This window comes from Eleginops maclovinus, chromosome 6 (assembly GCF_036324505.1).
Source record: "Eleginops maclovinus isolate JMC-PN-2008 ecotype Puerto Natales chromosome 6, JC_Emac_rtc_rv5, whole genome shotgun sequence".
Lineage (NCBI taxonomy): Eukaryota > Metazoa > Chordata > Actinopteri > Perciformes > Eleginopidae > Eleginops > Eleginops maclovinus.
In genome coordinates this window covers 22,513,446-22,541,442 of record NC_086354.1, presented here as the reverse complement: position 1 = coordinate 22,541,442, position 27,997 = coordinate 22,513,446, and the positions used below count along the sequence as shown (strand labels likewise).

Here is a 27,997-nt window from a genome sequence, read left to right as displayed (position 1 = left end):
ATTAATGATTTTCTACTTTTTATTTGTCCAGTTGGTTTGACATACATGCACTTTTCTCAAAATACAACACGGTTCTTTAAGTAACACACAGCAAATAAACATGCCTTAATTAAAGCTGTTTTTTTTTTTAAAGTTAACGTTAGGCAATATTAATAAATATAATACAAATATAAAAAATATTTTCCAATATTCCTGCTGAATGAAGCACTTTGTTTTACATTTGTGAATTAAAAGTGCTTTATAAATAGAGTTTACGGACAACGAATAACAGTCCAGAGTCCTGTTTTTTATTTTATATTTTAGTCAGAGCATTTGCTTTGATTGCTGTCAGGATTTTAAGAGCATTTCAACAAATGTAACAACACATAATCCAGAAATGAAATGCTGCCTAGTTTAAACGAGCAGGTGCAACATGTGTGTAGCGCCAATTAGCAAATGTTAGCATGCTAAGCTAAGTTGGTGAACGTGGTAAACAGTTGCATGAGCTAATGACTGATCCTTTTCATTCCAAAAATCACTACTGACACTAAAACAAGATGTATGCAAATGTAAATATAAATCTGCATGACAACGTCCAAAATAACTAGAATAATCTACATCAGCACCAAGATTTCTGGATTCAAATACAGTTGCTAGGAGAAAAGGGTGTTCACTGACAGTAAGAAATGACACTGTCCTGCAGGATGGAATATAGCGAAGCCCTGGCTGCACATTTTAACACTTAAATTGAGTTTTAACGGCCCCTTAGTTTCTGATACAGCTGCTGATGCTGAAGATGTCAGCTTCACATCTCGTCTCTGATCTCAGCCACACGAGGAGAGTTAAAGGAATCAAACAGGAATCAGTCAAATCATCTCGGGCCGTCTTGAGTGTTTAAACGGGCAGAAAGGGCGAAGTGTAAAATGTCCCTCCTCTGCTCCTGGAGCCTCACAGCTTTACATATTTCCCTCGTTCTGTGCTCTGCAGAGTGTCAACAGCCATCAGAAATGTCAACGCTGACGGATGTGCATCCTCCCACACTGCGGGTTTGAGAGGAGCAAATATAAAAGAGGTAAACGTATGTAAATTGTCCTGGTTGATATGTGTCAGCTTCATTTAACAAAGAAACAAAACTGATGAAAAGAATAACAGAAAACGTGGGGAGATTCTTTTCACTCTGCTGCTGGCACATGTCAGCTTTCCATCCTTGGCATGTCAATGTAAACACAAGCTGCATCTCAGGCACAATGAACGTGTTATTCCTCCGGTGATTCATCTGTAAAGCAGAAAAAACCTGCAGTTCCATAACCCCAAAAAACAAACAAAAAGACATGCTCTTTTAGAAAAGCATCATTTATTTATTTTCATCAAACAGGATTTCAGAGTGTGGGTGAAATCTGGATATTTAAACGGCACAACATCACGGTGTTTCACCAACACTACAGGTACACTGAACACACGTCAACCAGTGCATTGTGGGAGAGAAAGCACTGAAACAAAAAAAGATGAGGCAGTCTGTACTTACTGTCATCAAATCTCATGGAAAGACCAAATAAAACGTCCCTTTTTTTAGCCTTAAATCCCACTTATTTCCCCCCAAAATCAGTTGTTTTAAGCAAACGTTACTCAAACAGCTGCAGGAATGAATGTGTTGTGCTTTAGGAGAGTTTATTAAAGCAGCAGAATGTGATTCAAGACAAACTGAAGCATGTTCATGTCAATAAAGGAACATGACTGTGTTTTTAAAATGGTTTGTATACAATAAGTAACCCTTATGGCACGGATAATTAAGTTACATGAATTAACTATTTGTTCGTTTGGGCAATTCATTGTTATATCTTTCCGTTGGATTTGAGGACTGTAATGGAATTGCCGTCTATCACCAGCCCTATGGATTCATTAGCATTTGAAACGGCAACAATTCAAGGCAGGATTAATTCATCCCCAGTCGAAGTATCAGGAGGATTCACTGATAATGTCGAAGTTGATCTGTTAGCACTGAGTTAAACTTGGATGGAAATTGGCAGCTCTGAGTCGGAGAATCTAAAATGGAAAGATCTGTCCTTTCTCATCTTGGTTTAACCTCCTTTGCTGGAGTATAAACTGCTCCAAAAAAGAGAAATAGTTTACAGACAAAAACGGTGTTCATTTACAAAAACAGCTTTTTAATTGACACATTTCCTAATGTCAAAACCTGCTTATTAGAGACATGATGTCTAATCAGGAGAACAAAACGCCAGGGGGATGAAATGACAGAGGATACATAGAAAAGAGAGAAGCTCTGGCAGGCGGCTAGTGTGATAGCTCGTAATTAACCAAATACCCATGGGATTAGTCCTGATGTTACAGAGCCTCCAGAGCCAAGTATTTCATAAAAACGTGGAGGAATTGTGATTTCTCAGTGAGACTGAAAGTACAACATGTTTCTTTTCTTGTTTGCACACTAAAGTTTGACTCTGTGAATTCTCGACACTTTCTACCTTGCATCTTAATAAACATTTTTTTGTTGCTGTGTTTCTAACGTGCTCCAGGTGTGCTCGCTCTGCAGGACTCTCTGTGTCTCAAGGTCACCTGTTGACCTCCTCTCAGCTACGAATTGCTGCAGTGCAGTGAGTTGCGTTACTGCAGGATGAAGGACATCGCTGCTTCCTCCTCACCGAGGACTGAACTCTCCAGAATCAAGACAACAATGTGTGGCTTCAGCTGTGGTGAGGTGGGGAACAAAAGACAAACACAAACAAAGAGATGAATAATGCACTTTTTAAAGTTCGGGCAACTTCTGTCGTTAAAATGCCATCTGTGCTTCGGGGTCTCAGAGAGGCGGCGGTGTGAGTTTGATAAACAGCTGCTCCTCTTTCTCCTTGTCCTCCCTCGATCAGCCGCTCTCTTTACAGGCGAGTTGAATTAACACATGTGGGGGTTGGGGGGGTTTGCTCCATTTGATCCATCAAGTGTAAATATCAGGCTGTTTTCATCGTGTCGGCCTGTCTATTGGATCATCTTTGCGTCTCATTCTCTTTCTGTCCTGTATCCAGTCACAATCCACCTGTCAGACCGCAGCATATTAGCATTTCAGAAACAAATGAGCTGTGTGTGTGTGTGTGTGTGTGTGTGTGTGTGTAGGGGATGAGGCGACAGACAGCCACAGTGCTATAGAGTCTGTACTGCTGTCAGCCTTCAAAGCTTCAGAGACATTTAGAGAGCGGGGAGAGGAAGCTCCCAGCAGGGAAGGGAACACGTTTAAAACACCTGTACAACCAAAATAAGTAATGGGTGTACGTCTCGTTCATGCGTTTGCTGTGTTTTCCAAAGGTAAATGATGTTCAAACAGAAAGAGAATCAGCATAGAGAAGGAAAGTGAAAATACAAAGTGGAAATTAATCCTTTCTGCTTAAAAAGTCTTCAAGTCTCTTGACACGTCGCTGCCAGACTGCAGAGTGCCATTTTGACTCTGAAGGCGCCACTTGTTAACATCAAAATTCTGTGATAGCACAATGTTGCTGGGGGAAAACTTCTTGATTAATTCATGCGCTGAATGGGGTTAGAAAATCCTTAGAAAACATCCTGGTATTTGGTGGATGTTTGCAGGCTGCATGGATTCTTTTTCACACAGGTTTCTTCCAAAGCAGGCATGCCATTTCTCTCCCAATGCACAACAAAAAGACTTTACAACCACAGAAGCAGTCTTCTTAAGGGCTTCATCACGGGTCAAACTTTTCCAATTAAGCTAATTGATCCCTTTGTTATCCTAATAGAAACGTGCATCAGCCACGGCGCCCTGATTAACTGAAATAAAGTGGGGATTAAATACTGTAAATCATAGACAATCATGTGCAACCTTTAGACATCACTTCCACATTTTTGAATATTTACAAGGATATCAACACATTAAGTCCAGCATGGTTGCCTGTGTGTGTCAGTATCTACAATATGTACAGAAAAAGAAAAATCTGTGTGAATTGTTCCTCTTTTTCTGCCTCCAGATCCTGCGGAGCCGCTGGAGTGGAGTCTCTGAGAGCAGGGCAAAGACCCGAGGTGTGTCTGCAGCCTCCGGCTCACCGAGTCATCAGGCCTGCAGTCAGATGAAACACTCCTTTGGGTTTTCAGAGGAGACGCTCTGGGGGTCAGTCTGGTTGTTGAAATGGAAATCCTGGCTGTCTTCCCGTTTGACTCCCTTCACTTCCTGGTTCCGGTACGTCTCTTTTCTCCGGTAGAGGAATCTGGCCGTGATCGCCAGGACGGCCACAACCACAAAGATCACCACCGCTATGACACCTGCGGGGAAGAGGACATTTACTCTGACATATTTAGATGCTATTAAAACCTACATTTATTCATCTGAAACCTATTACTAGTTTATAAAATATGATTCATTCATTCAAAATCTGTTAAATAAAGCATTTAATTAGAAAGAAGTAGCTCCACCTCCCCTGTTTATGACATTACAATAGGTCCTATATATTATTACACCAAAAATAATCATAAAATAATACACTAACACTGACAGCATCTATTCCTTTATATGCATTACATCATTTAAATCATTTTGATATCCCAAGTAACATAATCAAATATTACAATATTTATTTTTACCAAATATCTCAATGTCGATATTGCTCACGGCAATTTTTTCAGAAAATATTAAACACAATGAGAATTAAGATCAATAATAGTGTAGGTTTTGTGATGAATGTACGAGTCAGAAAAGTACGTCACGTTACTGCAGTTCAGTCTTTAAGAGCGGGAAATACAAAGCACTACGCTGACACAAATAGTCCAGCCTTAACTTCAGGTATATTTTGAATGCAGGAAATGCAGCTGTGCTGTCGGGGGAGGTCTTTAACTGCACTACACACTTCCACGAGGAGAGAGCGCGCTGCAGCTTCAGAAGCAATGCCAACATGTGCCAAAACACATGCAGATAAAGGAATACCTTCACCAACTTGACATGGGCAGCATATAAACACTCTCAATTACTAAAAGCGCTGCTCAAACACGACGGAAGCGGGGACACCAAGAAGTGACCTTGTTGACGTTCAGGGATTATAAAGTTGGTCATCTGTCACTCGTTACGTAGAGTTAGTTTTTTCAGTATATTCAAAAGGACTAGGTTGGCTTCGTTAGCGAGCTAGCTTACAGCACATCTGCTATAATATCAGAAGGAGCCGTGCGACAGGGCCGGCGCTAAGGGGGGGCATTCGAGGGCCGTGCCCCCCCTAGCGGTCATTGATGCCCCTCCTATCAGCTGTGAAGCATATTGTCGACCTGTCACAATCGACTATAATTGACGCTGAGTTCGAAGTTGCTAAAGAGTTTTTAATGTCACAAAAGCAAGAAATGGAGGGAGAATGGCCCATACCCCCGCCCCCCACCACCAATGACCCAATGCCCTTCCAGTAGATCTGCTCTGGCACCGACTCTGCCGTGTGATCATCGTGTTGTAAGCCCATAAAACGTACATTTTCCATTCACAAGTGACAGTGGGCACACTCTATAATCCCCAAAGTGTGAGTTTATGAAACTGCAGCGCGTTATCGTCCAAAAGTAAAAGATGTTTTCCTACTTTTGCATCAGTAATTTACTACTTCTTTGCAGAGTCCATATTGTAACGCAGCTGAGACGCGTTGATGTGTGCTCCTCTCTCTGAATCCTCTGAAAGCCGTGCTGCACGCTGACTGTCAGGCTGAGTTCTGAGGCATAAATCCATCACAGTGGACGTTGGTCGCAGAGGTTTAGTGAAACTACCGAGAGATGATTTCTGCACGTCTCTGCCTCCTCTGGGTTGGTCAAATCTGTCCCCCTGCAATCTGATTTGTTCTCCTAATCTGACTTCCACGCACAGCGAGCAGGTTTCTCGTATATTCGGACTCAGCTGGACTCTTCTGTTCAGCAACATTTCGTTATCCAGAGATAGTTTCATTTAATTGCAGTTCTGGAATAAAACTGAACTCCATTTCGCACAGCATTACTTTGAGGTAACTGTGTGGAAGTTTCTCCGTCAGAACGTCATCTTCAGTGGATCTTTAATTACCACAGAAATACAGAGATTTGATGGACACGTTCAAATGACTTTTTTTTAACGCTTATAGAAACCAATCAATCTTCGCCTCAAATCAATCTGTCTGGCCAGGAATATTTAGCTAAACTTTTCTTTTTGATGGATTTTCTTTGCCCATAATGTCACGTTGGCAGGCTTTCAGCACAGTATCGCTCATCAATGAAATATTGAGTGTAATCTTTGACTCTAATAGTTAAAAGAAGTCCAATAAAAAACTGGTTCCAGTACCTCCAATGAGAGCCGAGTCAGTCTTGATGGCATTGACTAAAGGTTGACCTGAAGCCACTACACCGGACTGATCTACAGCAGAGGGAGGCAGAAGGGGAGATGGGGGAGGGAAATAAGTGACCAAGAATCAAAAGAGGGTATGTGAAGGAAAGCAGAAATAATGTCAGAAGATGTGAAGGGAAAATAAGAGCAGAAAAGAGAGAATTTTAGAGACAAAATCATCATTCAGAGCAGACAGGACAAACAGCATAGCTCCATGGAAGCAACATGGAGCTGGGTGGAAACGACACCAGGAGGAGAGGCACTGGGAACTCCCCTCCGGTGTCAGAATTAATTATCTCATCAGGCACATTGTCATGAGCCTCCTCAACAACGTGTGCATACTTAATGAGGCCATTACACAGTTTGAAAACAGCAGCTCCTACCGAGGAAAGATAAGCTCAGAAACAAACAAAGGGGAAAATAATGGAACACTTGCAGATTTGTAAGCAAACATCATTTACAGGAGCACGGTTCTACATTTTTTCATTCAAGCCAACCTACAAACACACATTGATGGGTTAAAACCTGGGACTAAAGAAACAGCCTGCCATAACGACACAGTAAGGCTGGACGACAACATTACATCTAACCCCAACCAGCAGTGAATGTGAATTACTGGGTCCCAGGATTTATTCAATTTAGACTGAAGCACTCCTGTGTGCGCCAGTCAACCCTCTCAATGCAGAGTCTATCCATTAATGCTGTGTTAAAAGTCTGTTTCCTTGTATCTCAGTGTTGGATTTGTGTTGCTGATGTTTCAAATGGAGCTACTGTGATGCAAGATAAATGTCAGACTTGTTCTGACTTCTAAAAATGTCAGATTATTTTTTCAAAATGATCACTTTTTCCCAAAAAAAACAGACTTTTTTCTCAATATTTTCACTTTTAAAATGTCAGATTATTATTATTCATTTATTTTGAACTTTTTCCTAAAAATTCAGATTTTCTTTTCTAAATTTCAACTTCTAAAAATGTCCTACTATTTTCTCATTATTCTAACTAATGTGGCCCTTAATCATCATCTTTTAAGGATTCACACTTTTCGTCTCCCAATTGTTTTTCCTCTTTATTTTCTTTCAAACTTCCGATTTATTTTCTCCAATTTTCGACTTTTTGGAATTTCAAGATTATTTTTTCAAAATGATCAAATTTTCCCCAAAAATCGGCATTTTTTTTTCAAATTTCAACAAATATCCCACTATTTTTCCATCAAAAAATTAAATCTGAAGTTTGTTCAGATGAAATTATTATCGTATCCCATCGTCTCGTATCGTATGACACACTCGAGCATTCGAGCACACACAACCTAACATCGATCGTCCTCCATGCCAAAGTCCAGCCTCCTAAGGAAAATGTGGGGAAGACGACTCAGAGAGAGAGCTATAAAGCTGTTGTAGATCTGCAACGGATTGTTGGGCTTTCGGGAAAAGGAAAGAGCAGTGACCTTTGAAATAATAAGAAAGACATATCCTCTGATTAATCTTTTGCTGTGAGTCAGGTGACTCGAGGGAGCATGTGACGAGGAGATTATTGTCATTCTTGCATTCATTATGTGGATTTTGTTTCTATTGGATCAACCAACTTTACAGCCATTGCCCAATTAAGTTTCGCAATGAGCAAAGGGTCCCTGTTGAGCCCCTGTTGTGTATTAAAGTAGAACTGTGCCTCCGAGTTGCAGTGACTCAGCAGTTAAACAGCGGGGCAATAAGCAGCTGAGGATATTGATTTGGACTGAAACCTGTGTCCAAATGACTTCTAATGGTGCTTCATAGGGTCAGTAGTTCGATCTCCACCCCTGCAGGATGTAAACTGAAAATATAAACCTTTTTATTTCTTTCCCAGTGCTACTAATGGAAGCCAAACGTGAAAACAACAAATAGTACTGAACTAATCCTAATGTCCTCAGCCATCTCGTGCTCTCTCTCCTACCTGACAGGTGGTGTGTGTTCTCCGCTGCGTAGGGATTGGCTGCAGCCGAGGAGCCGCAGGTGGACTGCAGCAGAGGTCCGGAAATGACGACGGGGCTGGTGTCCGGGTGCAGCAGAGCAGCTTTCAGGGGGCTGATGGAGTTAAAGCGGACCACCGAGAGACAGCCGGTGAAACCCAGAGACGCCAACCTGGACAGATCTGGATCCAGATCAGCAGAGTCTGGAGAGGGAAGGATAAACAAATGTAAAACTGCAAGTGTTTTCTGTCAAGATTTCTTAGTGGATCTCAAATGTTTTCAGAATCATGTGACAAATATGCTTATTCTCTTTCTTGCCCAGAGGTAGATGTAAAAGATAGTTAGCTTAGCATAGGGACGTAAAAATGGATGTTAGGCATTCTGTTCAGAAGTAACAAAACGCTAACCCAAAACTAAAACAGTACATAAATCAAATCCTAAAACCTATGCTAACGTTTGATCGTTATGGATTAGTTAAGAAACTGTTCCTTTAAAACAAGTACAGCAACATGCATTACTTTTTTGAGATCCACAGAATCAGAATACTTTATTTACTCTAGGGGTAATTTGATTTTCTTAATTGCTCTATTTTAGACTAAAATTAAATACAATTATACTAAAATAAAAACAATAAAAATGTGCATTGTTGTTTTAGTAATAATGCTGAATAAAAGATAATTGCTGGAAATGTTTAGAAATAGTACTGATGGTAATTGACCACACAACAAACATTTAATAATAACTGGAAATATTTATTCCTAGATTATCGTTTCATAAAAGTTAGTTTTTTTTAAATAGTTTCAGGGCACAGGTTACCTGACTGGACCCCTCGAGGGTTAAAGAGAGACCCTTTTATTTATCCGCGCTAACGGTTGAACTTTTAACCTTTCGTTTAGAGGCTTTACTCTCTGAACCAGCGGGACGACTCGCTCAATAAAAATAGGACACACTCTGACAGGTCCATCGACTCCGCCTCACCTCTGCCTGTTATCAGAGCGGGACAATAGTGGCAGCTTATTGACTTGAATGATTAGCACACACACTGTTAACCCCTCCCCCCCCCCCCACACACACACACACACCACAGTGAATGATACAGCTTCCAGTCTGCCTCCATCACTCCTGGAGTCAGATGTGCACCCTCACCTCTATCTGTTCACTTCATTGACTCAGATCTGTCCATCAGACAGACCCCCCCCCCCCCCTGCTCCTTCACAGCAGTGTAAACAGCAGCTGTGGAGCCCACATTAGCACCGTCAGCAGCTGCATCAGTGTCAGTTCTCGTGACAGAGAGGTGACACATCTGCATGTCGATGAGAGCGGCAGGAAGCATCACTGCAGCGCTCTCTGTGGAAACACTCCGTCACCTCCCCGACTCGCTGTATTCCTTCTAGGTCGATTAGTTAGGCTGACGGATGACGGGGCTGGCGGGACACGACAGACGATCCACTTTCCTGCTGCTGTTCTGATGCTGATCTGACTCTCAGCCTGCTCCGGTTTGACGGGGGAGGACCAATCACACGCTGGGGTTGAATCCAGTCTTATGGGTTATGCACTACTATGTAACTGTAATCAGATTACATTTGTCTGTAACAGCATAACAGCAGTAAGTACATCACAGTTACTAAGCTACTGCTCTGTTTCATTTTGCACTATTTATTCTATTATTGTCTTGTGTCCTTTTATAATATGCTGCATGGTTGGAGGAGCTCGGGACCAATGCCACACTGTAGCTAGGCAAGGCAAGTTTATTTATATAGCACGTCACAGCACACGGTGACAAAATACCACAAAAGACATTTAGAAGCAAATGCAGCAGAAACACATTTAAAAACAGGCATTCAAAAGCAAAGATAATAAGGTAAAGACAACAAGTATAAAACACATGAATAAAAGCCACAATGCAGCATGTCAGATGAACAGCTCAACCAAAAGCAGCGGTAAAAAGACACCTTTTCAGTATGGATTTAAAAATAGTAAGAGTGGTAGTGGACCTGCAGGATTCTGGGAGCTACTGTGCATCTGACAATAGAAACCCTTGAACCTAAGCACGAAATGATCTTGTTACTCTGAGGTATTCGACTATCCGCACAACGGGAGGACAGAAAAGTAAATCTAACATCTCTTTTTTCTTGCGCGACTCTCGAGATTTCATTGATGAGGAGACGGCGCAAAAATATCTCATAGCGGAGATAAACAGGCTCGTCGCAGCAAACATTGTGGAGGAAATGTTGCTCGTTCAGACGGTGGAATTGCCATCTTTCCCAAACATACTGAGCAAGTAACAGGTAACGGGCGAGAGCCGCCTTCAGACAGGAAAACGTTTGCGAGCTACCTGGACCAGAGTTAATGCCCGATGGAAAATGAGTTGCAGAAATCACAGCTGATGTTCAAACAGAGAGCAGAAACAGAGGTCTGTGTTGAGGATTACCCTGATTAGATTCAAGATCTGTGCTGCAAAAAGGAGGTTGTTGTTTGTCATTTGATTTATGGTGCATCTCAGGTGATGTTACAGTAAGGTGATTAGTTACTTTCAGCAGCGGGTAACTAAGTCAAGTACTGTATTCGAGTAGCTTCCCCAACACTGGTTAAGATAAAATGAAGATAAGAGGTACTTCATTTATTAATCCCAAAGTGGGAAATGTTTGCGTTACAAAGCACTGAAGCAATACATCCCAAAAATATAAAAAAAGACATATGATTTGTTTCAGTTACTCCAAGATGTGCAGTAATCACTGTGATGCACGGTGGCCCGAAAGGTTCAAACGCAGTCCTCTCCATCGGGAGAAACACGCTGCCCTTTCAGAAACAATGTGCTAAACCAGGGGTTTTCAACCGGTGGTCCGCGGACCCCTGGTGGTCCGCGGCGGCATTGCATGTGGTCCGTGACAAGAGCCTATGTTGATCAGTTCACCATTGTTTTTTTTAAATATAAATTCGCTTTGATATTTCAACACATTTCCAGAATACCGTTGCATATCGTGAAAAATATGTTTAAAATAATATAAAGGAAATTCAAGCTGACAGAATGTAGCCTTGCGCCTATCCAGTCTATGGTAGCCTGTGATTCGCTAATGGTAATGAGTTGCGTCGCTAACCTCACTTATTATTCATTACGTACAGTCTTGCGAGCAAAGTTGACACACATTTATAAGCATAGCCGACGAGAGTATTTTAAGATAGGTTGTAGTACAGCAAACATTTGTTACATATGTACTAGTCTAGCTATATATCTAGCACCAATGGATCGTTTTGTAGTGAGGAAAGTGCCAGAGGGACAGGCTGCCATGACAGAGGGTCAGGCTGCCACGACAGAGGGACAGGCCGCCACGATAGGGCAAGGACAGGCTTCCGAAGCGTCAACTTCGCAAAAAAGACGAAAAAGAAAATACAATGAGGAATATGTTAAATATGGATTCACAGTGACGACAGACAGAGCAGGAGAGGAGGTACCACTGTGTTTCGTATGTTCAACAATTCTCTGTAATGAAGCTATGAAGCCGTCGAAACTTACGCGGCATATGGAGACGCATCACGTCCACTTGAAGGCCAAACCCGTTGAGTACATGCAACAGATGTTGCGTGATTTCAAAGGACAGCAGGCTACCATGAGGAAGAGTGCAAAAATAAATGAAAACGCACTGAAAGCATCGTATCTGGTCGCTCTCAGGGTTGCAAAAAGTAAGAAGCCCCATACCATTGCAGAGCAGCTTATATTGCCAGCAGCCATAGATATGTGCAGAGCTATGGTAAGCGAAGAATGTGCCAACAAATTAAAAACTATTCCGTTGTCAGACAACACAATCGGAAGACGAATTGGGGAAATGGCAAATGATGTCAAAGACCAGCTGATGGCAAAACTTCAGACAGTTCTGTTTTCCCTTCAAATCGACGAGACGACAGATGTTACTAATGATGCGCAACTGTTAACATTTGTGCGATACGAGGACAGTGGCACTATGTGCGAGGAATTTCTTTTTTGCAAACCACTGCCCGGGCGAACTACCGGTGTAGAAATATTTAAAGCACTGGACGATTTTTTCACAGAGCACAATATCTCGTGGCAGAGGTGCGTTGCATTATGCAGCGATGGGGCCCGAGCCATGAGTGGCAGCAAGACTGGACTGTTTGCGCATGTAAGGAGGGTGGCTCCGGGGGTAATTTGGACACACTGCCTGATTCATAGAGAGGCTCTCGCCTCCAAAGATCTCAGTGTTGAGCTCAGTGGTGTGTTTGATGTCGTTGTCAAGACGGTCAACTTCATAAAACGAAACGCATTGAATACACGCCTGTTTTCATCCCTATGCCATGACTTGGGAAGTGAACACAGCTCTCTCCTTTATCATTCAGAGGTGCGTTGGCTGTCTCGCGGCGCTGTGCTCGCCCGTGTGTTTGAACTACGCGGAGCTATCTACGAGTTCTTGTGCGAGAAGCATTCTGATCTGGCTTCCAATTTCAACGATAGTTACTGGTTAACTAAGCTGGCGTACCTCACAGATGTTTTTGCAGAGCTGAACAAGTTGAACAGCTCCATGCAAGGGAGAGATGCAAACGTCATGCAGCTCTACGAGAAGCTCGACGCATTTGTGAAAAAAATGTCAAAGTGGATCGAACGAGTGGAGAGCAATAACTTGGCGATGTTTCCTTCAGTTGAGGAATACCCTGACAGCACTGACATCAACGACACTATATGTGAGCATTTGAGGAAGCTTGTGCGTCAATTCGCAAAGTACTTATAGTATAGTATTCGGAAGAGTGGCGCCGTGACAGCAAGTGGATCCTGCTCCCATTCAGTGACGATGCATCAGTAGGGTCAAGTCTGACGGCTGTGGAAGAGGATAAGCTGATTGAGATGTCCACAGACTCTGTCAGGAGGCATATGTACGACACACAGCCCCTTGTTAAATTCTGGATAAGTTGCCAGACAGAATTTCCACAGCTTGCTGCAAAAGCAATGAGGTGTCTTTTGCCCTTTCCAACCACATACCTGTGTGAGAGTGGTTTTTCTACACTGGCGTACTTAAAGAATAAGTACAGGGCTAGGCTTGATCCAGAGAATGACATGAGACTGTCTCTGTCTACCATTTCGCCACGAATAGACAGGCTGTGTGGACTTCACCACGCCCAGATATCACACTGACAGGTAGGCCTAATTCTCCCATGTTTTCACTGTTACGACCCTGGCGGGTTTAGGCCCCGCCCTGTGTTAATGGTAAGCCTGTTCTCTCTCCCTGCTTTTCTCAATCTCTCTCTGCTTTTCTCAATCTCTCTGTCTCTACAGCAGGTGATTGGTGACAGGTCTGTCCTGGCTGGGTTATAAAAGCCCTGACCAGCCAGCAGTTGAGGCTGCCTTGGTCTTCATTTGTTGGATTTTGGTTCTCCGGTGTTGTTGGATTTTTGTTCTCCGTTGTTGTTTTGTCACACACCTAGACTGACTTTGCATGACATTTTTAGTTACTTTTCCCAATACTGAATTGCACAACACTTTATTATTCTTTATTCTTTCTTTAAAATAATCTTTAATTTAATTTAATTTAATAAATCTACTTTTATTATTATAAAATCTGCGTGGCCTCTCTTTCATGTTTCATGCATTGAGCTATGCATGTAACACCAAATACACACGCGCACGCGCAGGCACATCAGTGGGCCGCGGATTGCTTTCTAGTCCGAATGGTGGTCCCTGGGACAAAACCAGTTGAAAACCCCTGTGCTAAACAAATGTAATGAAGGAACATCTTCACCAGCTGGACAACAAACGACAACGAAACGCTTAAAACAAGCTGGACCTGAGTGCAGTGTCCTGTGAGCGTCTGAACTCAACTTCTCATACAAAACTAAAAGCTTTATGCTAAAGTAGTTCTGACATTTTGCCTCTTTGTATTATATTTGCATTTATTCCCATAAAAGTATTCCAGGACTGAGCGCCACATTAGTTTTAAAGTGCTCTCTAATTAACAAAGGCCTCTTCTTTTTGCTGCGTCTCTCACTCACCGTGCACTCTGCCCAGCACCAGCGACTTGATGCCGTTGAATTCTCCGTCAGATGTCAGGTTGAAGTCTTCTCCGGGGTTCTGGTCGATCTGAAAGAGAAGAGAGTTGCTTTCTAAATTAGAATTTTGAAATGTCTAACTTTGGGGACTCCAACCAAAGATTTCTTACATGCAAAGGTTTAAAGACGGGAGGCGTATAACTTAAGGAGTGCATCAAGAAACACATTAAGATTGATGTTCTGGGGACTAAAAAACACCCGTATGTAATTAAATATATTGCTTAAAGTTGTTGAAATGTCTTCCTACAGTCACCGTATGATTCATTATGAGGGGAACTGATGCAGATGCAGCTCACATTATGCATATTGGAGTCCATAGCAGGAGGGGTCACCTTGTACTTCTATTAAGGGTGATAATTATACACTATCCTGGCAGCTGGTTGGAGGAAGTTAACCTCATACATCATCAGAGGCTACAAGATAACACTCAGTAGATCCAGATATGATTTTAACGCTTCATATTTCATCCGTTTTATTGTCCAGTGCTGCCCCGCTGTAGCTGCACGCCGGACAGCAGAGTGCTGACGGGGGCTTTATCATGCACAGCATTATCACAACACGATAACACACACAGGGAGAGGAAGGGGTCGCCTGTGTGTGCGTCTGTGTGTATGCCCTTGAGATCGGTGCTTCGTTTGTCAAAAAAAGAAGCAGCAGCTGCAAGTCCAGTGTGCACCCATAAGGTGCTTGTAGTCTGTGTGTGTGTGTGTGTGTGTGTGTGTGTGTGTGGATGGGATGTAATAAAGGAGCTCTTGCCACCATATGAAGCCAGGAGAGCAAACAGGATGTTATTTTTAGAAGGTGAAGAAAAGGCATGAGAGGTTATGATGGCTAAGAGTTTTCTTAAATTTGGGGAAACAGCGACATATTTATATTTTAGAATTGTTTATCTCTACTTTTTTAATTTGCAATGCCTGGTTCTGTTTGATGCTGCTGCAGCGAAATGTTTCCCCCGTTTGGGATTAATAAAGTCCTTCTTATCTTATACATTGTGTTGTAAAACATGTATTGAATAGTTGTATTCTGCTTATTTGTGATGGAAAGTAACAGTAAGTACAATCTCTTGAATACAATTCTGAATACTAGACTGTTGTGCCTTTTATTTGTATGTTTTATTGATGCCTCTTAATTTGGTTGGTGTACAGGAGTGCATGCATGTATATATTTTTTGTTATTGAACTTTTATTCCTCAGGATTGTGAGCAACTGCGTTTGGATCATCTGCATCTCACACACAGAAGACTGACCATCGAGTGACTTTGACTCCAATTTGGAAGTATACAGCTCCAGAAACAATTAAGAGACCTCTCCACATGTTTGTTAAATCTGTATCTCTACAGGTGTGGCAGCCATTCCAGTGTTTGTTGAATTTCAACACAGAGAAATCTATAGAATACAATTTAACTCAAAGACAAACCTATAACTAATGAAGCAAGAGAAAATGATAATGCTGAAGTGGTCTCGATATTCTTTCCGGGGCTGTATATCGTCCTTTTTCCTCCTCTACATTTATCTGACAACCTCAGTTACTCATTGTTGTTGTTGTTGTTGTTGTTATTGGACTTCATCGACTGAGGCTGTTTTACCTGCAGAGACACAGAGTCCGTCAGTCTCCTGATGGTGACGGTGTGTAGTTCTCCGTCAGCCAGACTCTCCACTTTGCTCTTCAACACCTCAGCGTCTCTGCTGCTGTCCAGCTTGTACCTCACCTCCAGATTATCTACACACACACACCCCCACACCCACACCACCCACACCCACACCCACACCACACCACACCACACCACACACACACACACACACACACACACACACACACACACACACACACGTGTAAGGTGGATATTCTGTGCTTGCATGTCCTGTAATCCTGGCTAACAGGGTAAACACTCTTATCCTTCAAAGATAAATCTGATTATTTAGAAACAGATTTCTGTATTAAAAGGATAACGACTCATCTAATTAAATCTCCGAATATCAAAGCATTAAGTGCAGATTAGCAAAAGGAGGGATAAGAAGTCAAGGTTTCATTTGATATCTTTATACAGCATGTGCTTCAGTAGCACAAACAGGAAGGAATAATGAGTTATTGTAAGAGGAAGTAAAGACGTTGTGTTTGGACTGAAGTAAAAAGAAATGAGGCATCTCAGAGCGAACGAGAGAAAGCTCTCAGGGATTTAATTTGACTTTTCAGTTTAAGTGCATTTACCTCAACGTTCAGCAGGAAGCCCTAATGCCACACTGTCCATCAGCTTTCTCTGAGTCATTAACGCCAGAGCAAATCCATTTACAGCTAATCAGGGCAGCAGAGTGCTAGCTTTATCAGACCCTCGAAAAAGGGATTTCAAATTTAAAGTGCCTCCTTAAACTCCTAAAAGCAAAACGCACAACATCATTATTTAACACAAAAGTTTGTAAAACAAATCTGCAAGTTTTCTGCCACCCATTAGCAGACAAGCGCTCCGTTATCCCTCAGTGTAAGAGACGCTTCTCTTTCCGTTTGAGACGAAGCATCATAGCTGGACGGATTAAAAGGCAGTAGAGGCTGACGGGATGAAACCAGAGAGAGGGGAGATCAGACAGAGGAGGAGGAGGAGAAGTTAGATGAGAGGCTCGGAGGAGATGCAAACGGTAATTGACAAAGAACAGGGAGGAAGACGAAGAGAGGCAAAAAGGGAGCTCTATTCAATAGAAGAGACGTTTGAAAATGTGGATGAAAACAAGACAGGGGGAGAGGAGGCAAAGCAGACAGAGGTGAGATGAGATTCGAGGAACATTGTATAGAAGATAAAGGAGGTAGCAAGAAACTTTGAGATAAAGAGGAGAGGAACAAGCTTTAGTACAAATGGCTTATCCTAAAGTTTGAATAGTTTTGTTCTAAAATAAATAAATGAAACCCTCAAAGGAGAAGGAGGAAGAAGGAGATAAGGAGAAGTTAGACGAGGAGATGCAAACAGTAAGGGAAGAAGACGAAGAGAGGCGGAAAAGGAATACTCTTTAACAGACGAGAGGTTTGAAAAATGAGGATAAAAACAAGAGAGACAATAACAGGGGAAAATGAGGCAAAGCAGATGGGAGTAAAATGAGATTTGAGGAACATAGCTTTGGGATAAATGTCTTATCCCAGAGTTTGAATAGTTTTCTTCTCAAATACATAAATGAAACGCTCAAAGGAGAACCAAAAAAGAGGGACGGGATGAGGAAGATTATTCAAGAAACTCCATGTCAAGCTTTAACAGCCACATGGATGACTACCTCCTTCAAAATAAGAGCGTGCTCCTCACCGTGCTTGTCGATGAGCAGGGCGAGGTACTCGGTGTGGTAGGATCGGACGTAGAGCAGCAGAGCCGGACTCTGGTTGGTCCTGAAGCTCAGAGAGACGTTCTCTCCTCTCTGCGTCAGGTCCGAGTAGATGGAGGACGGCAGGGCGCTGCTGTTCCTGCTCAACTCGTACGGCTCTTTGAAGGTGTAGCGCACCGACGTGCCCGACTGGAAGCTGGCCGACAACTCTGGAGAAAAAGGGAAAGTGGAATATACAGAATCTGATTGGTTGCAGATGACTGCAGTGCATTAGTTATGAGTCAGATTTAAGCTCTAAAACAGACTCTTTGTGATGAATGTTGAGTTTAGTAAAAACCTGAAGTAATAGATCATTATCCTTTAGACATCAGCAGGTAAACACCCACATGTTTCACTTGTATTTCCAAATGTGCTTGAGGGGAATGACTCCTGCCTGTTGTCTAACAGAGTTATTAGAAGTCATATTTACTGAGACAGAAGCTCAAGGCTCTGTTCAGAAAATATTCTGCACAGACTCGCGTCCTACGGGAAATACAAGCTGAAATGAGACATCAAAACAGACTCAACCTCAGCTGTTGGGATCAATTAGGAGTGAGTGCAAAAGGGCGAGGCTGTGGGCACCATTACAGGAAAACCACCAACAAAAACCCAACTTTATACTTTAAAATTCCTGTCCTTTGTCAAAACTGGCCTGTTCCTAAATGTTTTTATGTCGGTATAACATCCTACTTTATCTAACTGCCACAAAATAACATACTTAGGTACTTTGGAAGAAAAACGAATCACTTATTTCATTTAATGATGTGTGTTTTATATAAATGTATAGCTCCTGGTGTTATTATGTTCTGTTTAACATATCTAAATGCTTTCAGGCCTCATTTTGACATTTTCCATCAAGATATGTTTCTCTGATGTTAACTAAAGTTCAAATATTCTGCCTTTTTTAACTCGACAATAAGGTTTAATGAAGTCGAAATGAAGTCTACTGACCATAAATGACAAAAAGAAGAGTAAAACTTGTGGTAATGTGTTGAAACAGAGCTGGTTTTAAGGGGGAAACACAGATTTGTGTGATGATATACCTTATAAACAGTCAAACCAGGACAAAGGTTGCACACTGAGGAAGAAAACACAAAGCTGGAAAAGGCCCTATAACTGAATACTTCTCTAATGAGCAAAATCTGAAATGGTTTTCTGCTAAGTTAGCCGGTGGTGTTGCTTCACCAGCAAGAGGAAAAGGTATGCGTGTCTTTGTGTGCGTACCTGTATGGCAGAAGACTCCAGTGTACGCCGACAGGCCGCAGTCACAGTGGAAGCCGCTGGCTCTCTCCACACAGCGGCCCTGGTTCCGGCACAGCGAGCCGTAGCTGCTGCAGTGACCCGGGCAGCCAGGCCGGACCCCGGGGGTGATCTCCGCCCGTTCCTCCAGGTCCAAGGTGATGCCGTTCAGCTGCAGGGAGCGGATACAACCCCGGAAGCCCTTCTGCCTGGACGCTGTGCCTCCTGAGACACACAGAAACACACTGCATGAACAAAACTTCGGGTCCTATCCCAACCGCTTTCTCCACCCAGAAGTTCAGGGCTCACGAGGGCCGCCTGAAGCGCTACGAACACTCACTCCTGCCCCTTCAGCTTCTCAACACCCACAAGTAATTGCAACAGGTCTCCATTGTCAGAAGGTGTGTCTGTGTGTGCATGCTGAGGGAGTAAAAGATCACATGATTACGTAGAATCGCGTCATCAGATTGGTGGTCAATCTCTTTTAAATGGGGATTACTAACAGTTGCAATACATTTAGAAATACAGATCAATGTATTATAGGTAGAAGCACTGCCTGGTTTTCCTTTTGGTTTCCATTTAGGGTATTTTTATTTATATATATATTTTTTACACCTGACTTATCCAACAAAAATAACATGTTTGCTTTTTAATATTGTGCACTTATTTAATTTTGAGGTAATTTTTCTCAGTTTTCTTGCATTTTAAAACACCTTATCGTACATTGGTTCTCTTGTTTATCAGCATTGGTATTTAATTTCTACAGGTACACCTATATTTCAATGTAAATCTGTTATTAGAGTTATCTTCAAATTGTTTTTCATCACAGTCCCAATTTTTGTTTTATTTTTATGTATGTTTAATATTTATGCACCGAGTGCAATGCACTGATTCTGATTCTGATATTTGAGGTGATCCAAAAGTAATGGAAAGTAATCAGGCTGTATTGCTTTCATATTGAGATAAAAAAAAAGAAGCATTTTACATCTTTAAAGTTACCCTCCCAACCCTGTGTGTACGTGCAAACTGTGTAAATGTATGGCAGTCGTGTGTTGACAGGTCCTTATACATATCAAATGGGGCGGCGGTGGTGAAGTCCTTCGAAATTTGGCTTGGGAACCGGAAAGTCACTGGTTCAAGTCCCCGAAAGATTAAGTGCTAACACTTGAATGGGTCAAATGCAGAATGTGCCTCTGTTGGACGATTAAGGGTTCCTTCTTCATGTCTAATATCATCAGCAATCAGTGTCATAGCATACAGGAATCAAAGCTAGCACTGTGAGAACAAATCCCCCGGTGTCTGTCCTCTTTGTCCCAGCCTATGAATGTATTTTTCTGAGTGTTGACAGGTCAGTATGTTTCCTCTCTCTTTAGTTCTTCATTTCTCCTCCTCCTGTCATCTGCAGCAGATCCACCCCCTCATCTCTGCTCCCCCAGAAGCTCCGAGCTGTCAACTCTCTCCTTGTAAAGTGACACTGCGGTGTAACAGCAATGAGGCAACAAGGTGGAAAAACTGAATCGGGGACAAAAGTTTCATCAGCTGTCTGTCTGTCTGTCTGTCGCTGGATGAGTGGATGACATGCAGCGTATGCTCACTTTAGTGTTTCAGCAAGAACAGATCAAACTCCGCATTCAACATCTCTCACTTTTTGTTTGCGTACTTCAGACAACCTCCCACTTCTGCAAAGATCACACAGAGAAAGTCTTATTGTGTTCAGAGCACAGACTTGGCAGCTCTTTGCTCTGCGAGTCTGAAGCTGACAACTTGCTATTGTTCAGCCGCAGCACCAGCAGCAGCTTTTCATACCAATAAATCACTGTTAGACTCTCCTCCAGGCCCCCCTCCATCTTTCTCTGACTCGAATGAATTATTGAACCGGCAAAGAAACGCTAGTATATAAAACCTGCCTCAACATTTCCTCCGACACAACACAATGAAAAGTATTATATTTCATCCTCGTTAAGTCTGCTGGAACTCATTGTTCAAAATGTAGGTATAGAGACTCAGGAAACTTCAAATGACGAGAATACAGAAGTCAGTGCTACAAAGTCCTCACCATGGTCTACAAAGCCAGTAATCACACAGGCCCCACCTACCTACAGGACTTGCTTAGTACACAACACTCAAAAACATCACGCACCCTCAGGTCATCCAGCACCAATCTCCTAGCTGTTCCCCGGCTTTTCATCTTTTACTTTTTAAAATACAATTGACATCTTAACCCAGGTTACTCAATGCACACAATTAGTTTCACCTGTGGGACTGAGTACCATTTAAATGCTCTGTACTGAAGATGTAAGGCGTATAATAAGGATGGTTAATACCCTAAAAGGCAAAGGATATGGAGCTTTCTACAAAGTGTAAATGTTAGCTTGAGCTAGACTTTAGCACCCTGCAGTGGATCACTTTGAGCAACAGTGGGTGGTTGGATGTGACTGCTATCCTCTACGGGACCATGAGGTTTGACCTATAAACGTTTGTATCGTTGACATGTTGTCGAAGAATCATTTCTTTTGTGGATACGAGATCTCTGGTGAATCAAACGGAAAGATTTTCATCCCCATTTTGGCCTTAGAAATGTGGACATTTAGCTCACAGATGTACGCTATGAGTCCTAGCTGCTAGTTCACTTGTATAAGTTCGCTGTGGGCCTTCTGAGACACTTGAGAGAACTCCTCCTTTGCATCTCTATAACAATAACAGGGGGAAACAATTTGCATCGTTAAGGTGTGGCATGGCAGCTAGGCCTAAAAGTTGTACTACGAGCGGGGATCAAAGTCAGATCCCTGAGGAGCACCACGTCTGATCAAAGCAACGAAACAGAGAAGAGGAAAGGTTATTAGAGAACAAACTCTTCTAACAGGGAGGCTATCAGAGGGGTGAGGATTTAACTACACACCCCGCTGTTCTTCAGCTACAAGGATTATGCTCTCTGCACATCAAATGGAGACTTAATGCTTCCAGGAAAAACTTAATAGAGGGTAAAGGCGTGGGCATCAAAGATAACATCAAAGGATTCAAACACAGAGAGACTCCACCCTCAAGACAGCCTATCAAACGGCACAACCTCAAACGACTCAGCGAGAAATCTGCACAGGAGATCATATGAGAGTAGAGAACAATTCATATCATTTATCCTCAAAGTGTAGCATGTGCACGCCTCTACATCACGCATGGAGAGCAAAACGTAGAAAGGATGAATCTAGATCATGTTCACAAGTCATATTAGTCTTGTTTCAAACATGATTGCAATATTCGGTGTATTTAACACATATTTGATATATTCATTCTGAAAAAAACAAGAAAACAAGTAAGGAAAATGACAGAAAATGGTGCAAGGACATTGCAACAAATATAGCATTATAGGCTAAACCGTTCAATAAAAATATCTCGTAGATATTTGTTGGTGTTCCTAAATCAGATTGTTTACTCGTGGCTTGGTGGGAAATGTTCAGACAGCTGTTAGCTTTCCAAACCTCTGTTGTAGATGAAATATTGCTTCCATTTTTACCTAATTTGTGATGTTTAAATAACAATGTTTGAGGTGTCAGGTTACGTCGTATACTACGGAGTAATGTGACGGCGGAACGGCTGCATTTCCAGGAATACCTGAAGAGATCAAAGGAATGCTCAAAATCCTCGTACAGGAGGGCGCTCACATTCTCACACAGAATCAAAGCTGTGCTCTCAGACAGCACTGCAGCACAGATAAACTTAGGCTTAACTACCCAAACAATCACTTATAAACCTGCACAAAAGAGAGGGATTTCTGCATTCTTTGCTGAGCTCACTCCAAATTGCTGCATATGGACTTTAAGCACTGATAATACAAACAGCAATAAAGGAAGTGGGAAATGAACAATGGTGAGGCAATAACACGGTTTATTAATCAGAACAATGCGACCCGAGGATTACGGCTCATAAATACAATGTGTACATTGAGATATGGTTTATGAATTTATGGAAACCAACGCAACGGCTTTCAATTCAAACAATGGAGCCGTTTGCTTAACAAATCAAGGCTCGTAAATACAGTGCATGTGGGAAGATGCTTCATGAATTTTAACAATAATAATTCAATACTGTGCTACGTCTGTGGGGGGGGGGGGGGGGGGGGTAAGATGCTGGACATGCATCCTGCAGAGTGTCACACAACAAGACCCGTAATGTAACTCCTACTTAAACGTATACAGTTTGAGGTAATATCTTTTAGAAACGACAAAAAATGGAGTTACAAACTAGGGTGGATGATTGACAGGAGCATTAACCAATCAGGGGGCCAAATGAAAACAAGACACAAGTCGACATCCATGTGTCATGCTTTGCAACGCTGGATTTATGGTGTGAGAGGAATGCAAATGTAAGCTATTAATAACAACAATAACAACCCTCACATGTCGATGTTCACCAGGGAATATTTAGCGACTTAGCACCACCTAAAATGATCTTGTCGACATGTGCAATTTGGCTCAAAACCACTGGAGGAAGTAGTATTCATTTTGCAGATTTGTATAAATATGTATATTTTATTATAAGATTTGATGGTAAATGGCACTCAAGTAGCACTTTATCAGGTCTCTTCTCGACCCCTCAAAGCTCTTCACAGTCATTCACCCTTTCACACCTCATACAGACTAGTACCACTTGCTATAGGGAAGCTAACACTCACACACACTCACACACACCGTCAGCCATCAGGAGCAACTCAGGGTTCAGTATCTCGCCCGAGGACACATCGACATGTTGACTGCACGGGCTGACCAGCAACCTTCTGGTTAAAACAACCGCCCTCCCTCGCAGCCATAGTCGCCCTTGATGCGGTCATGCATGTGTACATCACTTTATGTCGCAGCTTGTGAACGTGGGGATACTTTCAACTATTTTACACAATCCTGGGTAGTTTAATCAGCAACAAAACATTATAATTCAGAAGCGCTTTGAATAAATAATCTGAACCTGAAAAGTAATTCAGTCCGTCAAAATCAATGAGACCTAGATGAGTAAAGGTTTATGTAGTAGAAAGTGGAAATGCTTGAGTACCTTAACATTGTACTTGGGTACGACTTGAGTAAATGTACCTAATAGAGCGGTGCAGGAACGAGTCCTAAAACCCGGAAGTGAGTTAGCATTTTGCAACTTCCGGTTCCCTCATCCCAGAGTCAGTGGGATTTCTCCGTAGGATTTTGGAAAACAGCTCCGAATAAGGTCTGAGGTTGACACAAATTTAAGAGACGGATCTCGTTCTGTTCTATGACATTAAATACATCAGCAGTGAACAAACGATGGATGTTAACAAGTGGCTGAATAGGACAATGTGACAATATGAAAGTGTGGGAAACTCAGTTGGAAGGAGCTTAAATTGGCGTGACGTTGAAGTCCTGCGACCTTGCTGTACTCCTCTGTAGTTCGTTTATAGCATAACGTTAGCATTTTGCTTCTGGCGATTAGGTTTATGATTAGAAAATGAGGGTAAAGTAGGGTAGACGTGTGGAGATTATCCGGCTGAACAAAACGCTTTTTTGTCGAGGGAACCCATGGGCAGCTTACTTCCGGGTCGGCCTACAAAAATACGTCATCCCTGCGCCACTCTATTACACTCCACAACTGCATTCAACCAAGAGTACTCAAACTCTTATTAAAAACACCTCATTTAGTATAACACACTTGTCAAATTGGACTCCTACCTTTAGTGATCCCTTAGTGAGTGCAGGGATAATTAAGATCGTATGTTCATTTTCATCAGAGGTCTAATTTGCAATTAAACTACAAATAGATTTCTTCACACAAAACCAGGGTTGTTGTTGCTCCCTAATCACTATCATGTTAGGCCTCTCACACAGCGTAATGGTGCCGGATTTGTCTGATTTGAAGAACAACAAATAAACGACAACAAGAAATAAAGAAACTGCTCCGCTCCCTAACAGAAAGTCAGTTAAGTCAGAAAATTGTCCGACAAACATCCATTACAGAAACAATCTGGAGATAAAATCCTAGAGCATTTCCATCCCAACACACACTGACTTATTGCAGTGTGTGTCGGGATAATTCAGAGGTAAACAGACACAGGTTTAGTCTGATGGTGTTGACTTCAGAGTGGATTATTCCTCTAATCAATATTTCCCTCCATTTCGCTGCATCCAATCTCCTCTCTGTTTGTTTTGCTGTCCCTCCCCACCGTGTGAGATGACATTCATGATCTTTGCACAATGATAGGGCCTTATATGAAATGGGGGATTTTCATTATTATTTCTTCCCCTGTAGAGTTCAGATTGTGGTATTGATTTGAGTTCAGATAAACGGAGCTGCATATTGATGAAGCTTCTATTGGAGGTTCTGATGGTTAATTACAAGGCCGTCTGATGAATCACCTTCAGATTCAGCTTCTTTTACAGATTATTTAAAGGCCTTCACTGTAGGAAATCACACACTATTCTCCCTGATGCATGCTGTATTTATTAAACACGATCATTGTTCATGCTCACATACTGTCCACTCGGCACTTTCATATTCAATAGTGCAGAGCAGCGGAGAGCAGAACAGCAACTTAGCATTTAAACGGTATTTTTCTTTTTTAGTAGTAGGACCTGATAACCATATTGTCTGTGGCTTGCGGTCAGCAGGAGTGTACATTGTAGGAAGTGGAAGCGCTATTGAATAGATGTGCATCCTCAGCACATTTTACATCCATGATAAAACAGCAGGATTGAGATAAGCCTGTGTGGAAGGAGAGAGAATATTTTTGGCATTTTTCCAAAGATGCACATCCTGCACAACCTGCTACCTATTCCTCACATCGGGTGCTTTAGCGGTGGAGGGAAGAGGATAAACGTGTCAGATTGGTATCTTCTATATTTAGCAGCATTTGTGGCATTTAATCAATAACAGCTTAGCATGTGGATAAACAGCTGCGATACAAAAAGCAGGATTTGACTTTTCTCCTGAAAAGCCGGTAAGCATGCAACAGTAATTAAGCTATTATTGTCCATATCTTTTTTTGATCCTTAATCTTTGTTGTCACCTCCTGTCCTAGTCTGAGTTATTCTTGCATCACAGCAGGTCCATTTACTACTTCAACACGGACAAATATTAAAGAGGCCCTCTTGGGCTTTTGGTTTTTTGTGCATGTAAATGGTCTGCAAAGGCTTAAATCCCTGTGTTCCCTTCAGGGGGAGACTCTCTCCCACACACTCCCCCTGCCTGAAACGCCTCCATTGGACTTCGGTTACTTCAGGAACATCACTAGGTAACATTAGCATTGTTATTGGCTTGTGCTCCAACACATGTGATAGGCTAAAGGGCGGGACATCTCTTAGCGGAAGACCAATCACAACAGAGCCGGCCAGCTAACCAATCAGAGCAGACTGGGCTCTGGTTTCAGACAGAGGGTGAAAAGAGGTGCTGCAGCACAGGCAGTATGAGAAACATAAAGAGCTTTCTGAACATTAGAGCATGGAGACATGAGCCTGAAAATGAGCAGAATATGGCCCCTTTAAAAAAGGAAATAGACTTTTAGCAAACATTCTGATTGTACTCTTTTTAGGATGCTAGATATATCATCACACCCAAGGAATTAAAAGAAAGTACCACACCCAAACTCTTAAAACAAATTGTTAAAATGTGTGTGATGATAGAGCTCTATTAAAGCTGACACATGATGCTAATTGGTTGACTTCATTGTTATGCACAGCACAGAGCGCTGCTGCCTTGATTGTTGGAGCATCAACGACTCATGCAGGAATAATGAACTAATATTCCAAACGAAGGCAAATTGCAGAATGTCACAGCTGGACTTATCAACATGATAGGCACTGCAGAAAACTGTACACCCAAGGAATCAGACTCAGAAACAGCCGGACACTGACGTTAAACACCCGTCAGATAGTGTGAGGAACTGTCAACAAATGAATTATATATTTGTATTACACAGCTTTGTTCAACACCCTACTCGATTCTGATTGGTCAATTATTGCTTTCTGCAGTCCGTTATTTCTTATAGAGACCCCAGACCAAAGCAAGTGGACTACTTAAAAAAAAGAAGAAATAAAATCATTATTTAAATCAATAAAATCCCTTTTAAATCAAAACTTTGTTTAAAAAATAAGTTTAAAAAGTGTTAAATATAACCCTAAGTATGCCATATATACTGTGTGTATTGAAATATTCACCTACCCTGTGTATATAACCATTGACTTACTGTTGAGACATTTCATTGAAGTAACTTTATACATTATATACTGTTTGTTATGTTAGTTATTCCTGCAAGTATTAGTAAAAATGTTATGTTTTACCTTTATTATTTACCTTCTTATAAGCTATTGCTCTTTTTTGTGTAAGTAAATTGATATTAGTTCAAACCTGAGATACATTTATTTGATTGTGCACATTCCTGGCCAATAAAGCTGATTCTGATACTGTAAGAGAAGATATATTCTATAGATGTATAAATACACGTGTCCCCTCCTCACCTATGAACAGCTGGCTGTTGAGCTGCAGGTGGAGGTGTCCGTCAGTCGGAGCCTCCTGAGTGGCGACAGGAAGTCCATCCAGCCGCAGCGACGCCTCTTTGACGTTCCTTTCGGCTCGGACCCGATGCCACCGGTTGTCGTTCAGCGGCGCGATCGACTCCACGTGAACCTCCAGCGGCCCGTTACCGACGTCGAAAGAGAAAACCACCCGAGTGGAGGCTGATGGAGGGGGAGAGAGGGGGGGGAGACAGGGAGAGGTAAAGGTACGGTTTATGGAAAGGATAGCGGTTATTGAAGAAAACAAATAAAAACAGACGAAAGAATGGAGCAGAACTTTGGGTCAGGATTGAAAGGGAAAGTCATCAGACCGGTAGACAGCTTCACTTTGAACATAATTTCAGGAAAACACATGTGTTTAAGTCTACTAAATCATCTCACAGGTTCAGACATATTATAATTAAATACATATTCATTGTTTTATTTTAGCATTTTTGTTTCTTCATTAACTTTATTACCGTCCATTTAAGTTGCAACTCACATTTATATAAAACCAACCATTTCAACATAATTTGTCACTAATACAAAAAAGCTACCACGGTGTTAAAGTGTCAGAGATATAATTACTTTATTTATTTAGCTTGTTTTATAGTCA

General features: G+C 41.9%; 1 protein-coding gene across 1 annotated transcript in view; it reads right to left on the bottom strand.

Annotated features, from left to right (window-relative positions):
* Nucleotides 1-1,314: 1,314 nt before the first annotated feature.
* LOC134866390 (contactin-associated protein-like 4) overlaps nt 1,315-27,997 on the bottom strand; it is a 100,627-nt gene continuing 73,944 nt past the window's right edge. Inside the window, exons 18-25 of the mRNA XM_063886530.1 lie at nt 27,346-27,564; nt 18,866-19,105; nt 17,587-17,811; nt 15,889-16,022; nt 14,247-14,334; nt 8,237-8,455; nt 6,266-6,337; nt 1,315-4,254 (exon numbers count right to left, since the gene is read on the bottom strand). Coding sequence (XP_063742600.1) covers nt 4,058-4,254; nt 6,266-6,337; nt 8,237-8,455; nt 14,247-14,334; nt 15,889-16,022; nt 17,587-17,811; nt 18,866-19,105; nt 27,346-27,564 — 1,394 coding nt within the window. The 3' untranslated portion in view covers nt 1,315-4,057. The remainder of the gene's footprint in view (nt 4,255-6,265; nt 6,338-8,236; nt 8,456-14,246; nt 14,335-15,888; nt 16,023-17,586; nt 17,812-18,865; nt 19,106-27,345; nt 27,565-27,997) is intronic.